The sequence below is a fragment of the Fulmarus glacialis genome, unplaced genomic scaffold (assembly GCF_000690835.1).
Source record: "Fulmarus glacialis isolate BGI_N327 unplaced genomic scaffold, ASM69083v1 scaffold580, whole genome shotgun sequence".
In the NCBI taxonomy this organism is placed as follows: Eukaryota; Metazoa; Chordata; class Aves; order Procellariiformes; family Procellariidae; genus Fulmarus; species Fulmarus glacialis.
This window is the reverse complement of record NW_009186844.1, coordinates 646-1,375: the sequence shown is the minus strand read 5'-3', so window position 1 is coordinate 1,375 and position 730 is coordinate 646. Positions and strand designations below refer to the sequence as shown.

Genomic DNA, 730 nt, shown 5'->3' with positions numbered 1-730 from the left:
CCGCGGCGGAGGGCAGGCGGCTGCCAGCACGGGCATTGCAAACCGTGGAGGAGCAGGAGCAGCATGCTGGAGGCCACCCGGGGTTTGGCTGCTGGGTGGTGGTAGAAAGAAGAGGGCCAGAGGGATGAACCTCTCGCTGCCTGCTGCTCCGGCAGGCTCTGCAGGCATAGGAGCAGCTGCCGGTGGAGATGGATGGGTGCTCCCGAGGCCGGGAAGTGCTTCAGCCCATCGCTTGGTGGGTGCGGTCCTCACAGGGGGGGATGCCTGCATGTCCCCTGCAGGCTGACCATCTGGGCTTCTGGAGGGGTGCCTTTCATCCATCTCCGGTGCATCTGGGGCTCTGCGTTTGAGGCCAACTCTCCTCTTGCACTTTTCCAGCAGGTGGGGATGCTCTCTGTTGAAGTAGGGGTTGTAGTAGTAGAGTATCTAAAAAAGCAAAGGAGAAGAGTTAGTTGCCACCATCCCGAGACTGGAAAACCCCAAGCTATGAGAACTAAGGCTTGGAGTTTCAAAAGACGAGCATGGAAACTGAAAAGGACTGTCAGGGGCATTTGAAACCTAAGGCTCGGGCTAAAAAGTTATGTGACGGTTCTATTCAGTCTTCGTCGGCCCTGGGTTTTTGCTGTCCGGGAGCAGAGCAGTGTAGGATTTTCAAAAGCATAAGAACTGCTTTCGAAAGCCAAATACCACGATTTTTCAGCAACTTCAGTGTGGCTATGAGCATGCAGGT

At 55.8% G+C, this 730-nt stretch overlaps 1 protein-coding gene across 1 annotated transcript in view; it reads right to left on the bottom strand.

Moving 5' to 3' along the window:
* Nucleotides 1–287: 287 nt before the first annotated feature.
* The window catches only part of LOC104073017 (heat shock transcription factor, Y-linked-like), a gene marked incomplete at both ends in the record, with an annotated part of 1,080 nt that continues 637 nt past the window's right edge, over nucleotides 288–730 (bottom strand). Inside the window, one exon of the mRNA XM_009572667.1 lies at nucleotides 288–426. Coding sequence (XP_009570962.1) covers nucleotides 288–426 — 139 coding nt within the window. The remainder of the gene's footprint in view (nucleotides 427–730) is intronic.